We start from the raw sequence: 20,158 nt of genomic DNA on the forward strand, positions 1-20,158 counted from the left end.
AATCCCGGTTCCTGAACGGAATCGATATTCCATCACTGTACACTTGTTTTTTTAGCCCTCACCTCTAACCAAACCTAGTCTCCCCAGAAGCCGGGCTTGCTCTGCATCCCTGCTCTCACCAGGTGCGAAGGCGCTCTGGGTGAGGCACCGCGGGCAGCCCCGGCCGCGGCAGCAGCAGCGCCGCCACAGCGCCCGCCCGCGCGACCGCCTTCCCCGCGCACACCCCGCCCGCGCGGGGCAGACCAACTGCTGCGGGGGGAGCGCGGCCGCTCCCCGCCGCTGTGCCCGCTCGAAGGCCCGGGAAAACCGGAGCTCCTCGCTCATCCCGCCTCGCCGCCCGGTTCTGAGGCGACTCCAGCCGCCCGGGTGCGGCGGGGCTCCGCCTGGGCCCCGCGATACCCCCCGTCCCGCCGTGCCGTGGTGGCGGCCGGAAGCGGCGGGCGGTGCCCGGCGCCGAGAGCTCCGGCGGCGGCGGCGCGGGCGGGCGGACAAAGCGCAGCGGGGCCGGGGCGGGTGGCGGTGAGCGGGGTCGGGATTTGGGATTGCGGTAGGAAATGGGGTAGGAAATGGGGGAGAGCCGGGGATATCGCGGTACTGGTGGTGGCGGGGCGTCCGCGCTGCTGGCGCGCGGAGGGAGGGAGGGGGCAGCGATGATGGAGGTGGTGATGGAGTTGCGGGGGAGCAGGACGGGATGGGACGGGGCAGCCTCCGGGCGAGGGAAGGGGGAAGTCTCGGTCCGTGCCGGCCCCGCTGTGCGGCCTGGCCTCAGTTTCTCTAAAGGGAAAACTTTCCCGGGACGCTCCCGCCCTCGTTCCGCCCCTGCCCTCCCCCTCCGCGGGCGCGGAGCTGCGCCCGAGCGGCTCCCGGAATAACCCTCCCGTCCCTTGTCGCCGCCGTCCCCCTCCCCAGGGCACTATGAACGAGGAGCAGTTCGTGAGCATCGACTTGGACGATGACAACATCTGCAGCGTCTGCAAGCTGGGCACCGAGAAGGAAACCCTCTCCTTCTGCCACGTCTGTTTCGAGCTGAACATCGAAGGTAAGGTGGGAGCAGGAGCCGTCCTGGGCCAGCCGGCCGGGGCCTGAACGCAGAGCCGGCTCCTCTGAAAGCTTCCATCGAGTCGCAGGTTTGGAAACGTGTATCTGTAGAAAGTTTTAAATCAGTTTGTTTTCTAGCTCGTTTCCGGTAAAGGTGGGGTGCTGCTCCTCCAGATGTGAAGGTGAGCCCCCCTTTCCAGAACCTCTGAAATGCCCTGGTGTTTATTCTGTCGCCTGGCATTAGACCTCTGATGTTGAACTCGGGATCTGAATCACGTTCTGCCTTTATTCAGCGGGTTTGCTCAATAATTAGAGAGGGGGTCTATAAAGCAAGCTTAAATTGCAAGTTTTAAAGCGTAATATTTGGGGTTTTTGGAAGCAGATCACGTTGCTTTCACTAGAAGTACTCGGAATTATTTCTTTTTGTTTTCATAAAGTGTTGGTATGTGTAATATCATAAAATGAGGTTCAGTATTAAAGCTTCCTAAGGTCTTCAAATTGTAAAGTAGGAATTTTGGCCATCTCTTAAAAGACTAATCTTGTCAAACCATTTTGGCCTCCAGAATAGTATTTTTAAAATTTTAAACCTGTTTTGGCAAAGAATTTACCCATCTTGTTGCTTTTCTTCATGCATGAATGAGCAGTAGATTATCTTTGTCCCTTTTTTACGTCAAATTGCTTGGCGTTGGAGCAACAAAGTAATTTCTTCCACTTACATAGAGTGCTCTTTGCCAATTATATGTGGATAGGACTACCTAGAGTGATTTCTGTTGCTGTGAGGCTATTGAATATGAAGATCTTAACAGTGTTCTGTGATTAGTCCTGTATCTTGATAACAGATAGTAGACTTTTGTTGCTAGTACAGGCAGTGTATTTCAATCTGAACCATACTTTGGTATTTCAGTAGTAATTGCCATGTTTTATGCTTTTGTTTAGAAGAGACATGCCTGTGTACTTGCACTTCTTGTTAAAACTCAAGAGCAGCTGTCTAAACTAAGGCAACCGGTCAGTCTGTTAGACTTTTCTTATTGATTTTAGACTTCTCAATATGGAGAGAGGCTTTTTCTCTCTCTAGGCTTTAAAAACATACTGACACAATGATAATTAAGTACTTCCATTACATTACTAATCTAGTTTTGTTTTGAAAGTGTTGAAAGTGGTAGAGCACATTAAAAAATTGCTGGATGGTTCCTGTGCGCTGTTGTTTCAGATAAGGTGTGGATTTGTCAAAGCTGCTTGTTATGGCTGTGACTTTACAAAAAGATCATGTGTTTTAAGTGGAATAGCTTTTTTTTTTTGGCTCTAAATAGCCTTGATAGTAGGAAAGACTTAATCTGTGCAAAGCAGACAACTTTGCATAATCTTCTAAATTTTCAGTTAATTTTAAAAGGCGGCTATTTGGAGTAGAATAGTGATGAAAGCTCCCCTGAAGTTATATGAACCATTGCAATTCTTTTATTTTGCATAATAAAAGTATACATATCTTTGATCATTGTAGCGTCAAAATGCCTCCATTTCTGATAGTCCGTCTTTTGTGTGCCACTTTGAAAAGATGTACTGTTACTGCTTATAGGGAGGGGAAGCTTAAAGGTGGCAGAGGCTGTGTCAGTGACTTTTTATGAAGAGCCATTTTAAGACTTTTTAGCTTAACTACTGCATGAGTCAGCTCTTTACCATACCTATGGTCACACTCATCCTACTTTGGACATATCTCTACATTCCTGTATTTTTTTGTGACAAAGACTGATTTTTACACATCTAAAATAAGTCTTTTGGCAGCTCTGGGTGCAGCATGAATTGGATAATTCACTAAAGCACAATGTTATACTGGATATTTTCATACTGACCTTCTGGTTATGTTTTAATGGAGTTCAGATGCATTATAACTTGTTGAACAGAATCAGCTGCAAGTTGAATCAACTCTTGTAGATGTGTTATCCCACACTTACAAATAGGTGTCGATCTCACTGATAGTTTGTCTTTTTATTTAGCATCATATTTAAAACTGCCAGCAATTAAAACCCATACATATATATTAAGTATTTCAGGAAGTGAACTAGGCATTTCTAAAAAGATATTCATGCAACAGCTAGGACAGGCTTGCTCATTTTCGGTGTTGATGTGCATGTGGAACTGCTCCCTCAGAGAAGCAGGAAATAGCTGCTGGTGGAGAGCAGGCAGGCTATTAGTCACAGCTCAGCATCTTGCAGGATGCTTGAGTACTCCCACTGTTTGCAGCACCCTGTTAACTTCCATGTGTTAAGTGCTGTCTGACTTAATTGGAATGTATGGCACCTCTTCCATCTTTCCTGACCGAGCAGTCTGCACTAGGAGCTGGGTCAGGATAGAAAGGAACATTACAGATGGATGTGCTTGGCAATCTTAGGTTTGCAGTTGGACTCAATGATCTTAAAGGTCTTTTCCAACCTAAATACTTATGGTTTGTAAGTTTAGGTATGAAATTCTGGAAGTAGGTTTCCCAGTTTTCTTTTTTTAGTAGGGCATCATGTTCTAATGCTTTAACAAAACTGATGAGGACAATTGTGTTTCCCCTCCTGCCAGCAGCGTCTGACTGCTTAAAGCTGGACATGGCAAATCCATGCACTGGGAACTAATGCAGCTGAACCCACCTTGAAACAGACTTTCTCAGGTGTATATGAGCAAAACACTACAGAAATGTAATTTACTTAGCTGCACTTAATTACAGTGTAATCTAGTGATGGTGAGTCTTTGCATCTCCTGGCATCTGTGAGTTCAGCAGCTGTACAGGTTTGCCTGTCTCTCGATGGTGGTGTTGTTGATTCGCTTGGGTCAGTAAGAGGAGGAATTAGAAATGGGTGACTTGGAGACCATCCCCATCTGTAATAATGACTTCTGTCTGGATTAATGTTGTGGCATGGCTCAGCCCTTACTTGCCTGACACTGGGGTGTTTATTTGTAACCTTTATTATATTTGCACTGTAGCTTGGTAACGTTACATAACTGGGAAAAATTTAGTTTCTCTTATAGCTCTGTAAAGGATACTGCTATACAGAAAGCTTAATCTGTGGACAGTCGTGATTAAATAACTGTTGAATTTCTGAATAAGGAAGTCATTTACTGTATCATAAAACCTTTGCTTTTATCAGATATCAGGTCTCCATGATATTTTTAATAGTAGATTTTTAGTCTTTGTGAAGTAAAATGAGCTTAACCTAAATTGTGATTATGCTTCTTTACCAAGTTCAGTGAAGTCACAGAAACTGCTGGTTTGAGTGCAGTTGGGAGATCAGCTGTGGTGTCTGTCCCAGAATTTATTCAGGAGTGATATATATGGATTATAGGATCTATTTCTCTGAAGCTGTCTGAAGGAGTGGTAGCAAGGGGAGAAGAAAGGAGAACATGGGCGTTGGAATAACTAAACCCAATATGCAGGTTTAAACTTAACCCTATTAAATGTCATCAACCTTTCTTGAACGAGGCAAGAGCAACGCACCTCAGGAGAGTTTAGTAGTTCTGGTCTTCAGTCTAAAAGGGGTAGGAGCAATGTTTCGTTTTCCCTGGAAAGGACTGTATTTTTTTTCCTGTTGCACTGGCTCATCCAGCTCACTTAGAGGATTCACACGCAGGGAAGCTGAGTGGACTAAGACACACATAAATACTTCTGTTGCCAAACTAGCTTTTGTGTCTGAAGGATCGTTGTCAGGTGATTTAACACAACAGAATGCTAATGTGCTTCTTAAAGTTTAAAATACGCAAAGTATTTACGTGTGAAATACTAAACATTTTGAGAAATGAAGCTGATTCTGGACAGCGTTTGTAAAGTTCTAGATGGGGTTTAGAATATCCTGGTAGGGTGGATCTGCTGGAGTTTGATGTTGGCTTTTGTTTGCTTTGTGCAGATGAAGTGAACATCAGAGATCGTGCATTGTTTGTTTTTCTGAGTAGGTGTCACAGTAGTAATCAGGGGATTGAAACAGGAAATGTTTTAAATTCATACGTGACTGGTTTTGCTTCAGGCAGGAAATCACGTGTTGGGTGTTAGTTGAAACAAAGTTCTTCTTTTTAATTTCATCAGAATATGAGAAAGTGATTAACTGAGCTCTGCTAGCAGAGATACAGTACTAACAACAGATCTGCAGTGATACCTCGCGGGTGAGGAGAACGCATGAACACTCCAAAATACACATGTGTACATGTATATAAACTGTCTGTAAATGTATACATCAACAAAACAAAATCCTCTGCCTGAATATGGTGTTTTGAAGCTCCACTTGTAGTATTTCCAAGTTGTGTATGCTCCATCCCTAGAAGTGTTTTAAGGACAGGTAAGATGGAGCTCTGAGCAGCCTGGTCTAGTGGAAGGTGCCCCTGCCCAGGGTAGGAGGTTGGAATGAGATGATCTTTAAGGTCCTTCCCAATCCAAACCAGTCTGTGGCTCTGTATCCCATGTCTCACCCCTCACCCAGCAGCAGCCAGAGGGTCCTGTCCTGTGCTGCTTAGAGGTGTTCAGGTTTCTTCCCATGGGAAGGCATTGCACACAGCAATGTGTCCTGGGATCCTCTGGACACCTGTGGAAATCCCAGCTTCAACATCTTAATACTTAAATGTTTTTGTTCAAACATCACACTTGAAAGTCTGCAATAATTATGACTTACACTATGAAAAATAATGTAAAGGTATCTGTCTTTAGCTGGGTTTATGCTGGTATTTCTTAATGCAGAATTATTTAAAAACCTGATGATTCCTCACATTCAAGGGTCATAGTGGAGACAAACAGTAATAGAAGTGGAAAATCTGATTGTTTGAGATGATTTTTTTACTCTTTTGCTTATCTGGTGCTGCCAACTACAGTACCATCTTGGAGAATGCTGGCTGACAAGCAAACTGGCTCACTTCCATTTCTGTTTAGAGCTGAGCAGCTGAATAGCAAATGACAGTTCCCATCTCAGGTCTTGTAATACAAGAGACAATGTGTAAGTACTGGGCATCCATTCCCCTGATTTATGTTGAGATAGTTAGGTTTCCATGGTCCTTCGAAGTGCTGATAGACTCAGCTTTTCAGGCAATTTCAGCATCAGGTTAGTGCATCTCAGTTTCCAGGCTGACCAAGGATGCTATAAATAAGTCTGTCTTACCACATAGCTTTTTTCCTGTTAAGGTCTATAAAATCTTGTATAATATCCTCATTCTGTGTTCATTTAAAATAAAAAAAAAAAAATAAAAGGAGGGAGTGGGTTTAGTTGTTGCAAACTGTGAACTCGAATTTCACTTTTTTCCTTTTTACACCCTACAGAAGAATATCTCACTGCAATAAAATGTGTTGTAAGGTGTAGTTGAAAGAATTGGAAATTGCTGTGTAATTTAATTCTGTTCCAGAATATTACACATCCTTATTTTTTCAGTGTTAATGAAAAGATAAACAGTAAAATAGATTATTCTGGTGATAAAAGCTAAAGATTTCCATCATTGCCCTTTAGATTAGACAGATGAGAACTTGTTTCAAGGTAGCATTTGCAGGCCAGGGGTATGACTCATTTCTGCAAACTTGAATGGACCTGTGAAATTAGCTGCAGTTTCCACTAAAGCTCAACTACGTATTCAAGTCTGAACATGATTGGAGATGCTGTTCTTGCTCTGAAAGCTTAATGGGCACCACTGAGTAATGTCAACCTGTGGGTCTGGTTCGATAAGTACATTTTTGCATTCTTAATGTGTAAATCTGGGAGGTTTGCCCATGCAAACAAGATAATTGAGTATTTATGTTACCTGGCATCATCCAGACTACAGAAATACTGGCTCATGACTTCCACTCTCTTCTAGGTCTGTTTAACTGATTTTTCTTACAAAGTATGTGACATAATATTTTCTGTAGTAAAGTTTTCATCAGAATGCATTGCTTTGCTTGATACAGGAGCGAAATCTCTTAGTGAAGTAGTTTATAAGGAACATGACTCTTGAAAATATATTTAAGGGGCCAGCTGGATCTCTGTTCTGTCTAATATAGTATGTCTTTGCTCTGTGCTAAAATATAAATGAGCTGATAGAAATTAAGTGGGAGGTGATTTGTGTGCACACTTGATGTATGGAAAGTACTGGCATTATCATATGAAAGCAAGGAGAGAACTTCAATTTATGAACAAGATAATATCTAGTCTTTACAAAGTGTCTGGTTTTAGAAGTTAATGAATGGCACTGGCATTTTTCTTCTAGCCAGTCTAATAAATCATAAGATTTAAGTCTCAAATGAGATTGCATATAAACCCTTAAAAATAGCAGTTGGTTTTACGTCTTGTCAGGCAGATGTACTGGAGATACACATCGCTAATGATCCTGCTTTTCAGTGTTGGCAGAATTGTACAGCTGAAGGATATCAGTTTTCCCCGCCCTTGTCATTTAGACATGTGGATAACTTGTTGTCTTAGGTTATCATGGACTGCTTTTGTTTCATGTATTTTGAGCAGGTCTTGGGATATGCTTTTCTGGGACCTCCCCCTCCCCCCCTTCAGCACTCTTGGTAAACAGCCTATACAGCAGTGGCTTAAAATAGACAGACAAGAACGTTTAATGTCATGTGAGGCATTTCTGTGTGCTGCAGCTCTTGGCCCTGCACACTAGGTAAACCACACTTGAGCTCATCTGAGCGTTGTGTTCCTTGTGGACACTTGCAGATGTCTGGGAGCTGTTCCATGAGCTGGCTGAACTTCTCTGTTTACACAGTGAGGTGGACAGCTGAGGGGAGCAGCAACTGGAACATTTCAGAACACACAGTGAAGACCAGGGTTCTTAAAGCGGGCAGGCACAGGCAAGGGCTCTTGCTTACTCTAGGATTAAAGGGGAAGAGCAGACGTGTCTGTCACAAATCTCTCTGGAGGTCACTATTTCAGATGAGGTGAATTGTGCCTGAGAGGCATTTCTTCACTGGCTGTGAAGGCAGGTCTCCACAGCCAACTCAAACTGGAGACAGAAGAGATGGTCAGGTATAAATCTTACCCATAAGTATTTGTAAATTCTTTTAAGGGGTTTTATGTAAGTAATGGCATAGTACAAACTTGTCATCGACTATTCATGTGTCTAGAAGTATTCTTGTTCATCTTATATTCAGGGGGGATTTTCCACTTCAGCTGCTATTCACCATTGCAAAAACCAATTAGTTTCCAGCATTACATTAGAAATTGCTAAGAAGGCAATGCAGGTTTTCTTTAATGTTATTTCCAACTGATTGAGCTGAAAGACCAAATAAGAAGTTTGGTTGTTTTTTTAAAAAGAGAACAGCAAACAAATGAAAAAAACCCACTGTTGAAGATAAACAAGTAGGCTAATGATCACTGATATATTTTTTCTGTGCAAACATTTGTGAAGGAATGTGAAATAATCTTGGTATTCAAGAACATTCATTTTGAAAAGGACTTGTTGATTACTATTATAATCTCCAAATAAGACTATTCTAGCCAGCTTTATGTAAACTTGAGCAAACATTTCAATTTAGTTCTGTATCTTTATAATGAAGAAGAGTTATACATAGCTCTCAGTGAATCAGTTGCAAAGGCAGAAATAAGGTCTTTGTAGGTTTCTTACCCTCAAAAAAACCAGAAAGCAAAAAACCTTATTATGACAGAAACTCATTTACTTTCAAGTACAAATGCCTTAAAATGGGGTAGGATTTGTTGAGAGGTGATTGCACACCTGGTTATCTGGTAAATATTCTCCCTGTTCTCTACTACTTTACAGTTATGAATAAGTAGAAGTTACAAAAACGTGTATTAAACTGCCTGATCCCTGGTCATGCATTTACAAAAGCATTTTGTAGGAGTGGATTAGGAGTCATGTTGACTGCCTGCCTTGCATAGCTTAGAAATTGAAATAGTCGGGGTTCAGGTTAAGGTGTTTTTTGCCTAAGCATTAGGCACTTATGTAGGAAGTCCTGTTCTTCAAGTCAGTATACAAAGATATTGTTGAGTGAAGTGATACATTCATATTTCGTATAGGACACATGAGTTACTAGAGTCAGAAACAAATAATGGATTGTAAGCACTTACACCGTTTCATGATTTGTTTGGAGGTTTGGCATTAGCCTGTGAATCAGGTGCACTTGAGGAATGATTTCTGGCATGAGCTTGTTTCCTAATAGCATCTGTGCTGTCTTAAGTTTTTAAGTTTGTTAGATGTGGTCTTCTAGATATTAGTAAATTTTGAGGGATTTTTTTCCCCTACAGATTAAACTTTTCTACTCTGGGTGGTTGTGGGCTTTTTTTTTGCTTTTTGAGGGTTTTTTTCTTTCTCTGAAAAAATAAATATGAAGCCTAGGACATACTTGGACATAGTCTGCAATCCTGTTCTTGGAAAGTAAGACAAGGGGCAAATGTACACATACCTGCTGATGGGGGGGAGGAGGAGGGAAATTGATGGGTTTATGATTGCAGACTTGAAGAACCAGACAAAAAGTAAGAAAGATTGACGTTGATATTGGCAAACAGAAATGTGGAGACAGAACTGAAACCCTGTGAAAGTCCCCGAAACTCACAACAGCTGTTAACCAAAATTACACTGTTGCTTCTTGTTTTGTACAGAAATCTTGCCGTGCTTTATTCGTTTCTTTGTGTAGTGTTGAATAAAGTAACGTGTGTTCTAAAACTGCATCATCTTTATGGTTCACTCCAGCTCACCAGATTGTAGCTTTTTCTGCAGTTGTGATGAAGGGAAAAATATGAAGTAATCTGAGTGAAGTATGAAGTCTTCCCGACAAGAAATGGACATCTTTTCTGCCTCATAAAGCTGATGGTATTGCCCTCAACAGAAGGATTTGTTCCAAAGAACCATACCCTTACTTGCGGTAATTCTGGTGTGTGATTGCTAGTTTGTGCTGGCACAGCAGCTGCTGTCCCTGCTCAGCTCTTCCAGAAGGTTATGGCTGATGTTCTCTGCGTAGGAAGGTACTAATTGTCACCTTAGGACAAAAGAGAGATTGATGGTTGTTTTAGTTTTGTGTGTGTTTGTTACAGTAAAAATCCAAGGCAATTACGTGAAAGCTGAAGCAGTTCTGTAGCAGTTCTGTACAAAAGTGGTTTGGTTTTGCACATTTTCAGTTCCTTACTTTATTCAAGATTCCTTAGGTAAGACCCCTTTTGTTTTTTTTCAGCGGAGTAAGAGAAGGGGTAGGATGTAAATTCTGGTCTTGTGTACTGGAAGTGTTTTGCAATAACATGCCCTAAGCTCAGAAAGAGGGACATTGCAGCCGATATGTGGCATATAAATAGCAAAGCTTAAACTCTTGAAGTAATGTGGTTTTTTCTTCTGTAATAATTGCTCATTTCAGGCACTCTATTACTGAGTTCAGATAAAACAGATTTCTTTGCGCAGCATGCCTCTAGAATGGGGAAGTTAGCAATATTCAGAACTCTTAAAAGATAAATTCATCAGAAGGAAAGACTTGAATAACCTTGAACTTAAGACTTGGACATAATTCAGTTGGGGCTTCATAAAGTCACGCTGCACTTGTTCTTTTTTTGTGTAACAGTTTGTGTGTTGGCTGTTTTGTGTGGTCTCATGCTCCTCTCCTACTGGACAAGTCATATTTATTCTCCTTAAAATAATGAAGCAGCCTCAAAGGAATTCCCTTAAGTGATTCTGTCAGTATTCTGTCACTTGCTGTGCAGGTGTGTTTGTTAGGTGGGTTCCTGAGCATTATTGTATGGAAAATTGCGCAAAACGTGTTTTTCAGCCCATTGACTGTTTTCTGTAAGTAAAAGAAAGCACTACAAGCAGCAGCAAAGTAGAATGTTGAAGAATCACTTGGGTAAAGCAAATAACATTGAACAAATCACTCTGGTTTTCTAGGGTTTGTAGTGTTGTGAATATATTTGCCTTAAAATTTCAGTTGACAGTGTTTGCTTTCCGTTGATGGCTTAAAGATTTAAGGTTTCCTTTGTGCTACTTGAGTTGAGCAGGCTTGCTCTATTTAAAGAGTGCTGATAAGTCATGAAAACAAATGAGTTGTCTTTCCTTGTTTTCACTAGAAATGGTTGTTGGGGTTTTTTAAGTCTCTGTAGAGACAGAGAGGGAAAACAGCATTGCAAGTAGGCAGCAGAGCATGCAGCGCTTAAGAAAAATTGGTGAATATCTGTTTGCTGAAAGAGGTTGAAAGGTATTTTGAAGAGTGGAGTGAGAATCTTGACTGCCCTCTGAAAGGGGGCACAGAGTGTACTTTACTCCAGAACTTTGTTCTTAAAAGGTGCCTCTGGTTAGTTATGTGAGTTTTGTTTCTTCTAATAGTTATCTCAGGAACAGAAGGAACATCTGTTTTCATGACTTTACCTTTTTCCCCCTGCTGCTAAGAACAAAATAAATTCCACTGCTGTTTTCTTTTATTTTCCACTTTTTTTAGACAGTTTGACCCATAAATTGTGTGTACTCTCAGAAACTCAACCAGAAGATAATGGACTTAAGTTTCAGTGCTGCCCAAAGAGTGGAAAATCAACAATTTATAATGGCTACTCTTAGTGTTTGAACTCCCCAGCTTCAAACAGCAGTTACCAGCAAGGAGATAATCAAAATGAAGTTCTTGGATTTGTTTTCACCGGATTCATGTTAAGAATTTTACTTTTCAGATTAGTTTTGAGAGTAGTGTGTGATTTTGTGGTATTCCGTAACTTAAAAAAACACTGTATCATTTGTTAATCGTTTAGGGTGGGGAGATTAACCTTTACCACAAGAATTTAAGAGGTAAATTAGGAACTGAGAATTGTAACATGTAGCTCTCTGCTAATTGTCGGCTAATGTCTCTATTTCCAGATTTTGTTACCTGTTGCATTTCATGGTTTTTCTTTTACTTTAGTCACTTTGAGTAGCTAAAAGGTAAGATGGCTGCAGCTTGGTTCACGTTGCCTAGATTCAGACGTCCAATTACACTGTTTGTTGGTTTAAATACTTTGGCATTGAGCACTGTCAACCAGTGGGTCACAGGTATATTATTGTTATTTTCAGTGACTAACTTGTTAGACAGGATTGTTTTTCATTGTATTGGGAACCTCCCAAGTAGTATAGGGGGTGTTGAGATAAATGGCTAACTGTTCATTACTCTGGGCTTGGGTTCTGAATTTACTGTGTAGGTGAATCTGAAGAAAAATAAATATCCCCTGAAGTTGCAGAAAGTAATTTTGTACTAGGGCACTATTAACTTTCTGGAATAGTCATTTCTCATACCATCTGTGTTCACTCACCAACTGTAGATCTTCACAGATTGTGTTCCTTTTTAACCTGTCAATCACTAGCAGTTACTTAGAGGTTTAAGTTACCTGCTGTAGCTATTTGAACAGTCTTTGAGGGAGGATGAGCAAAGAGGAGAATAAACATCTTGTGTGATGTCATGGTTTAACCCCAGTGGGATGGGGAGAGAATCTCAGCTCGTGGGTTGAGACAAAGAGAGTTTCAAAGGGAGAGCAAAAGCTCCCCATAGAAGCAAAGCAAAATAAGGAATCCATTCACTGCTTCCCATGGTTGGGCAGGTGTTCAGCATCCCCAAGAGAGCAGGGCTCTGTCACACATAGCGGTGGCTTGGGAAGACAAATGCCATCACTCCAAACATTCCTCCCCTCCACCTTCTTCCCCCAGCTTTATACACTGAGCATGATGCCATATGGTGTGGAATATCTCTTGGGTCAGTTGGGATCAGCTGTTCCAGCTGTGTCCTTTCCCAGCTCCTTGTGTGCCCCCTGCCCACTCGCTCTCAGGGTGGTGAGAGAGGCAGAAAGGGCCTTGACTGTGTGTAAGCCCTGCTCAGTGATAATGAAAACACTGCAGCACAAATCCAAAACACAGCCCCATATCAGACTGTGATAAAAATTAACTCCATCCCAGCCAAAGCCAGCACACCTCAAATGAATTTCAGGGCCGTTTAATGTTGGCAAGCATCGACAGTATTAGAGCTTGCTTCCCTAGTTAAGCTGCAGGCTTGTATTAGTGCAAAATAATAAACTATGACTGAAATCTGAGTTACATTTGACCACTTGAATGAGATAGGCCTGCACCCTGCAGTATTTGAACAGATGGCTCATAACATTTTGCATACAAGATGGGAGCTTATATGAGTGCTGTCAAAATGCTCCTCAGGATCGTTCTATAGAACTTGCTGATACACATTTGGGTTTATTTTACTTCTGCAGCTTATACTCTTGTGTGTAGGGGTGCTGCAATGTGTGTGGAGTTGTCAATTTGCTTCATCTCTGTCACCATCCAAGAGGCACACGCTGAAGTCCTGCACTAGAGATTATGGTGTGCAAAACGCTTTGCATGCCAAGGACTCCAGCCTGAGGGAAACTACACAAATTTTGGACTGTGAGGTACCCTTGTTTGCTTCAGTGAAAAGACTGTTAGTAGGAAAGCATCACTGAAGTTTTTGTTTTCTTGGTTGCTTGTGAGTAAAGATTTAAAAAAATTAGCAGTAAGTGAACTTCTTTCTATTGTGTCTTTACAGGAGTACCAAAGTCGGATCTTCTACATACAAGGTCTTTAAGGGGGCACAGAGACTGCTTTGAAAAATTCCACTTAATAGCCAATCAGGACTGTCCACGATCAAAGCTCTCTAAAAGTCCTTATGCAGAAGTAAAAAATATCTTGAGCAAAAAAATTAACTGGATCATACAGTACGCACAGAACAAGGATTTAGACTCTGATTCTGAAAGCTCAAAACCATCCCAACACCAGCTTTTTAGCTTCAGACATCAGACTGATAGAAAATTACTCCCCCAGTTTGACTCCCCAGTACCTAGATATTCTGCAAAATGGATAGATGGGAAATCTGGAGGCATCTCAAGCTGCTCACAGACTCTGCTGGAACGAAGAGAATCCACTGATTTCAGACTTGGTGCTACCTTCTGCTGCAGCAGTGTTTTGTGGTCCAACCGCAACCAAGTCCAGAAAGCTGAAAAAGCTGAAGGTGATTCACCTGCCAGTGTTCATAGGAGACATCCTCAGCACAGCAGGGAGGAACGTGAGTATACATCTATTTACACACAGCCTAGCAAGCATGGGCATTCTTTCAAATACCTATTGACCACTTCACGTCCCCACAGGGCCTTAATGCTCATCCTGAAGTCCAGAGTGTAAAATCTGTGAGGAAAAAGGCTACATGGCTGAGCAAATAGGGTGGTTTGGCTGGTGGGATTTTTTGAATTCTAGTCTTAGCTATAGCCCAATGTGATACAGGACATGCCTAATTTATGCAAAAAAAAAGTCGTTTCAATATCTCATTCATGGAAGTTGTACAGCCCTGCCTGTGAAGGTGGAGGTTACTCAGATCCTGCAAATCTCTCTCTTCTTGGATTTGCATAGTGCCCTGAGTTACATTTTACAGAGAGCTGCCCTAAGCAACAGGGGAAATTGGATGTCACGTAGCAGAGCAAACTTGTGGAACAATCTTAATAGTAGCAGACTTTGCTTGTGCATTTTACTGGATTTGTTTTTTCCTTGTGTTTGTTGAGCATAAGAAAATGAGAAGCCCCTTATGCCATCATGTCCTCTTAAAGGCTGTAGCAGAAGACCTGAGCCATATTTTGATGACTGGGACGATAGTGAAAATAACAGAAAATTAGTTTTCCTGTTGTTTAAGATCACTAGAATCTTTAGAAAAATCTAGGATGTTCTAGCGTCTCTGGAATCAGGCTGCATGAAATAGGTTCCTAGAGGTACATGCTGTTACCATCCTGCTTTTAGGCAGTACTTGGTCCTGAACTGGTGTATGTCCACTCTTACTTTTGTAGATGAGGAAAGTAGTTGGAGAGGGTTTCTGAATTTCAAAAGACCCAAGAAAGAAAGCAAAAATACTGCTAAAAACTGTTAAACACTGTTCCAGGGAAAAACAAGTGATGAAAACCAAGGTAATAATGAAATTCAAATGTCAGAAGAGTCAAGAGAAAGAGGTACTGTAAAAAGTTGGAATTGGCTTCTTTAGGCTCCCATTTTTTTTAACAAACTGACAACTCTGTCCTCGCAAAGCTGAGTCATTTCTCATTCTCTATAAAAGGATTTTACTTAACTGCTGCATGATGTGTCATGTTGCATTTGTAGTGAATTAGTAGCCTTAAAGCCATAAATCAAAACAGATACACTGGACTGTTTGACCACCTGTCCGCTGGAGTCATAAACTGGGATTACATAAATCAGGACAGCAGTTAACAGAGGAATTATGAAAGCTTGACCTGGTTTATGGGGTGGTCTAACTGAAGTTAGTGACTTGGAATTTATCTCCAATCTTTGGTTTCAGGACAGGAACATGAAGCTGCATTGAGCACAATAACAGGTTTTTTCTTCTGTTTTGACTACATAATGCGGCTTTGAGGCATTTTTGCGTGTATTTTGCAGTATTTACCTTTAAAAGACATTCATTTGGAGGCTCTGTGATTGTATAAAGCTTGTATTTTAGATGAAAACTTAGACTGCCAGAATTAGGTACCTTCTTACTGCAGTACTTTCACTCTTAACAACGTACCTGTCTACCAAAAAAAGTATTAATGGAACTGTAAATAGCTTGGCCAATATTTCTTTAGAATTTACCTCAGCTGTGGATAGAATAATATTTTACCATTTAAATTCAGTGCTTGGCCTGTCTGCCAGATGTCAAAATGTTAATGAAAATACTGAAGAAAGGGGAAGTAACATCTTTCCACTGGGTATAAAAGAGGGAAAAAAATCTTGTCCCTTTTATTAAATTAAATATTAAATTTGGTCGGGGTTTTCACAGTGTTTAAAGGGTGTTAAAATGTGAGAAGGGACTTTTCAGGTGTATTGATAGCTGAAGGTAGGAAGGAGCACCATTTTACCTGGCTGATGGAGGGGAAAGGTGAATCTATTTCTCTCTTAACTGGGATTATGTCTTGAGTACCAAGTCTTAGCTATTGCCAGCTTCTTTGGTTTGGCAGTACTGTCAGCAATTTAACATCCCACAACTGCCAGCTGTGAAAAAGTTTGAAAGGGAAGGATTAGGATAATCAAATAATCCAGTGGGTAGGTAAAACCCATCTTTGTCAGAACTCTGGACTTTAAATTTGCCATGTAGAAACCTTTTGCACAGAGAAATCGCTGAAAAAAGCTGCACCATCGTTTTTTCTCAAGTATGAAGTGAGAGCTTTGCTAAGCTGCAGCAGAAACAGCTTAGCTAAAGTTTAAAAACAGTATTTTAAAATTGCAAGGTCTTAAAGCTTGTGCCTGTGCCCTGTACCCCCTGTGGTGTTCAGATTGATGCTTTTCACCGTGGTGACAAGGGCATCTCAGCAGCAGGCATGGCACCATGCGTGTCCAGTGCAGGGTTCAGGGAATCTTAGGAAGCAGGCCAGTGCTTCCCTGCTGTTGATCAAGGGCAGTGAAGAATACGTTCACAGTTCCCTCCTTTGAGGTTTAACGTGTGTGTTCTGTGAGGATGATCAGTACACACAACCTGAGATACAGAAGGGATTTTGAATGATACAGAGGATCTTTGAGTTCTCACCAGGAGCACAGAAGGAAACCTGTTTTTACATGCTGGTCTTCATATCAAACCAGGATTGTCCTTCATCATTTGTCACTGAGATACTCAGTGGAAACTGTAAGTTATTCCTGTGTGCATAAAGCACAAACCTTGATAACCAAAACAGGGAGCCTCATGGTAAAAATTCTGTCAGGAAGTTGCTTCTTGGAGGCTGGGAAACAGGGCAGGACTTAACTCAGAATTGTCCCCTTGCCCACAATTAAACAGATGTGCTCGCAGGGGTTACACTGGGGAAATCATGTTTTGCAGTCAGAGGAGGGTGTAGTATTTAAATGTGCCAAGCAGTTCTGATTCTGGATGCTGCTGTTTTCAGGGGTTGATTTTCCACCTTTTTGTCATTGAAGAGAGGTCTTTCCAATGGAGTAAATCCTTGTCTGTGTCAACGTTAAGAAGAGAATTTTCAAACTTTCCTCAAATAACTGATAAATACTGTTGTCTCTGGCTTACTGCCATGCATCTGTTGATTATTAGGATGCAAATAGGAGAAATCTTGAGAAAATAGGAGTCTGCTTAGGGATGCTTATGTGACTTTGGTAGTAGTAATAACAGATTTTATTGTTGCAGTGACTACAATGACTCTAGGAGAGTTAAAGCAACTTAATGAAAAACTGCTCAAGCAAATCCAGGGTGAGACTTTTTCAATACTCTTTGTTTTGTGTTTGTTGTGCTTTGTAATAACAAAAGGTCTGTTTATAAAAAAGAAATTTTGATTGCTGTTCTGTCAGTTAAGTTTTTTACTAAAGTCTCTTGTTTTACATGGAAATACATGATATAGAGAGATTTCTAGGTGCTTTCATGATGTAATCTGCTTTGGTGCTGCAAACTGGCACAGTATTTTCTTTAAGAATTTGACTAGAACCATAGAATTCTTAAGGTTGAAAATGACCCTTAAGGCCATCAAGTCCAACCATTAACCCAGCACTGCTAAGTCCCCCACAAAACCAAGTGGTTCCTAAATGCCACATCTCCATGTCTGTTAAATCCCTCCATGGGTGGTGACTCCACCATGTCACTGGGGAGCTTGTTTCAGTGCATGGCAACACTTTCCATGAAGAAATATTTCCTAATATCCAATCTAACTTTACCTGGTGCAACCTAAGGCCGTTTCCTCTTGTCCTGTCACTTGTTATCTGAGAGAAGAGCCTGATCCCACCTGGCTCCACCCTCCTGTCAGGCACTTACAGAGAATGATAAGATCCCCTATGAGCCTCCTCTTCTCCAGGCTGAGGCCCCTCGGCTGCTCCTCATCACACTTGTGCTCCAGAGCCTTCCCCAGCTCCACTGCCCTTCTCTGGACTTGCTCCAGCACTTCCATGTCCTTGCTGTGAGGGGCCCAAAACTGAATGAACAGGATTTGAGGTGTGGCCTCAGCAGTGCCCAGCACGGGGATGATGGGATGATCTCTGCCCTGCTCCTGCTGCCACACTGTGACTGATACAGGCCAGAGTCAGCTTTGTTCTGAGTTCTAAACTGATCCACCTTGGCTCAGGTTGCCCATAACTAGAAACTAAGTGATCCTGTTCCGTTTGCAATGCATACAAAGCTGGGCTGGAACCAGGAGAAGCAGAGTTCCTGGGCGTGCTCCCACTTAAATGCCCTGCCTCTTCCCTAGTGTTGTTTGTCCCTGCTCCCGAAGCCTGTGTCGGCGCAGGGAGCGAGTGCATTGACCCGCTGCTGTTGTTGCAGACGTGTTTGAGGAGCTGACACAGCAAGTGCAGGAGAAGGACTCCCTGGCCTCTGAGCTCAACGTGCGCCACATCGCCATCGAGCAGCTGCTGAAGAACTGCTCCAAACTGCCCTGTCTGCAGATGGGAAGAGCGGGGATGAAATCCAACGTCCCCATATGAAGGGAGACAGCTTCCAGCCCCCCCAGAGAAACTGTCCCTAACAGCATTGACGACCATTAAGTACAGCTGCACCCATATTTAGAAGCTTTTAAGAAAACTTGGGCAGCTTTCTCTTTGTATTCATAATTTGCGGGAAGTCTTATTCCACTTTGGGTTTAACAAAAAGGGCAAATATTTTGGGTATTAAAATCTACTGTAATAAGGTTTATTCACACTTGGGGATTTTTTTTCCCATAATTACGCATGAGACTTGAAATGAATTCTGTGTTTTGTTTATAATAAAATTGTTTCTAGCAAAGAATGACCTGAAGCCTGTAAACCTGCCTCCTTCGTACAGAGGACAAAATAAACATTTGACTTTTGATCAGGTCAGATCCTGTTACATCCAAGAGAGCTTTAAGAGGAGAACAGTATTAATGAAACTCATGTTTTCTTATTTATTATGAGCAATATTTTATTATTGAAATTTTATACTAAATAAATATCACTATTTTAGGTACTTTTCCAGATCTCTTTATAAAAATGTCTGAATTACTCTGTGTAACGTTTATGCCTTGTGTATGATTGTTTATCCTTTTTCAGGTCTGTATCTTTCATGATACAATTTTAGAAAGTATTGTTTCCCAAAGAGATGAATTTCACATGTTGAAGAAAAAAACTCTAGTGGTGTATCACTTATTTTTATCAGCTTTATAACTGAAGGATTTGGTTCATGAGATGTTTAAAAAAAGCACAGCACTTGCTTTAAATTAAGAAAAGAACCCATACTTTGGTTTTAATGCATAGAAGTTGAAGTTGTTTTATATGTGTGAAATTTTCAATGCTGAAAAATAACTTTGATGAAACTCAATAAATTTGTAATACTGCAGTGCTTTGTTATGATTTCTTTATAAAGTTGCATCAGGCTGATAAAGTGGTTTAATTCTGAAATGCAAGTAGTAATGATACATTATAAATCAGAACAGCCTTTGCATTTTTTAAACCTACATCAGTCTACCATGACAAGAAATCTCAGTCTTCGCCAAAAATTATGCAGGGCTGCATTTGAGTAGCTGAAAGTTGCTGAGTTGCACTGAAAAAATCAGGGGGAGGATGGGATGAGTGGAAAATACAGGCATACACACAAAAAAGTTAAAAGTCTCTGCTTTCAGCTCTTTAAGTAAAAATGGAGTAACTTTTGTAGCTGAGCTGAAGGCATGAGTAGCATGAAGAAAGGTTTAGGTTTGATTTTAAACTGAAGCTGAGAAATAAGCCAAATTTCAGAGTAGGTTTATTGATTGGCCTTTGTATGGTGATAACTGGGTCACATAGGACAGGTTGGTTTGTGTTTTTATTATTTTTTATTGTTTTCTTCCATATCCTCCAGCTGTTCCAAAGCCCCCCCACAAATGCATGAGAAGGTCTTGAGTTTGTCTGTGTATTTTGTGTTTCAGGAGGGGAAAAAGTCAGTAGCATCATTGCTTGTGTATGCAAGTGGACTTAGGAGTAAGTAGGCACTAGAAAATCCCTAATTGTAATTGTCAGAAGATGGATTAGTCTCCATGTCCAAGTCTGTTTGTAAACCTTGTTGATTCAGTACCAAGGTAAGGATCAGGTGAGAGAAGTATCACTGAGAAGGACCTGAGCGTCCTGGTGAAGAACAAACTCTGAGCCAGCAGCGCCCTTGTGGCCAAGGAGGCCAGTGGAATCCAGGGATGCATTAGGAAGAGCATTGCCAGCAGATCAGAGAGTGATCCTGCCCCTCTGATCAGCCCTGGTAAGGCACATCTGGAGT

The 20,158-nt window shown here is 41.5% G+C and overlaps 1 protein-coding gene across 1 annotated transcript; it reads left to right on the top strand.

Annotated features, from left to right (window-relative positions):
* The first annotated feature begins 485 nt into the window (after positions 1–485).
* Positions 486–19,252, top strand: CUNH21orf91 (chromosome unknown C21orf91 homolog). Its single transcript, XM_042037957.1, has 5 exons — positions 486–519; positions 910–1,039; positions 13,490–14,005; positions 17,102–17,164; positions 18,224–19,252. The coding sequence occupies exons 2-5, from the start codon at positions 916–918 to the stop codon at positions 18,382–18,384; spliced, it is 864 nt and encodes a 287-aa protein (XP_041893891.1). The 5' UTR covers positions 486–519; positions 910–915; the 3' UTR covers positions 18,385–19,252.
* Positions 19,253–20,158: the final 906 nt, after the last annotated feature.

Source organism: Corvus kubaryi, unplaced genomic scaffold, assembly GCF_017639235.1.
Source record: "Corvus kubaryi isolate FWS band 111438036 unplaced genomic scaffold, C.kubaryi_AGA036_p1.0 37391, whole genome shotgun sequence".
NCBI classification, from domain to species: Eukaryota; Metazoa; Chordata; class Aves; order Passeriformes; family Corvidae; genus Corvus; species Corvus kubaryi.